General features: G+C 70.0%; 1 protein-coding gene across 1 annotated transcript in view; it reads right to left on the bottom strand.

The window, feature by feature from the left end:
- CBX2 (chromobox 2) overlaps positions 1 to 227 on the bottom strand; it is a 21675-nt gene that overhangs the window by 1080 nt on the left and 20368 nt on the right. Inside the window, 1 exon segment of the mRNA XM_019514929.1 lies at positions 1 to 223. This exon segment is cut by the window's left edge and continues 14 nt beyond it. Coding sequence (XP_019370474.1) covers positions 1 to 223 — 223 coding nt within the window.

The following is a 227-nucleotide window of genomic DNA, read 5'->3' as shown; positions in this document are numbered from 1 at the left end:
GCCGCCGGCCGCGTTCTGCCTGTTTTTGATGCTCTGCAAGTTTAAAGCCTGAAGGTTCAGCTCCTGGCTGCCAGGGCCAGGCGAGCCAGCCGGGGCCTTGCTGCCATTGTGCAGGCCCTGAGAGCCCCCAGCGCATCCCGCCTTCTGCTCCCCCCCGGCGGGCGCCTTGGCGGCTCTGGCTCCCTGCGCGGTCAGCCCCGGCTCCCCCGCTCCCTTCTGGTGCCTCA

This window comes from Gavialis gangeticus, unplaced genomic scaffold (assembly GCF_001723915.1).
Source record: "Gavialis gangeticus isolate Ggan-Ray unplaced genomic scaffold, GavGan_comp1, whole genome shotgun sequence".
In the NCBI taxonomy this organism is placed as follows: Eukaryota; Metazoa; Chordata; order Crocodylia; family Gavialidae; genus Gavialis; species Gavialis gangeticus.
Note: the sequence above shows the minus strand (reverse complement) of the source record. Positions and strands in the feature narration are given on the sequence as shown.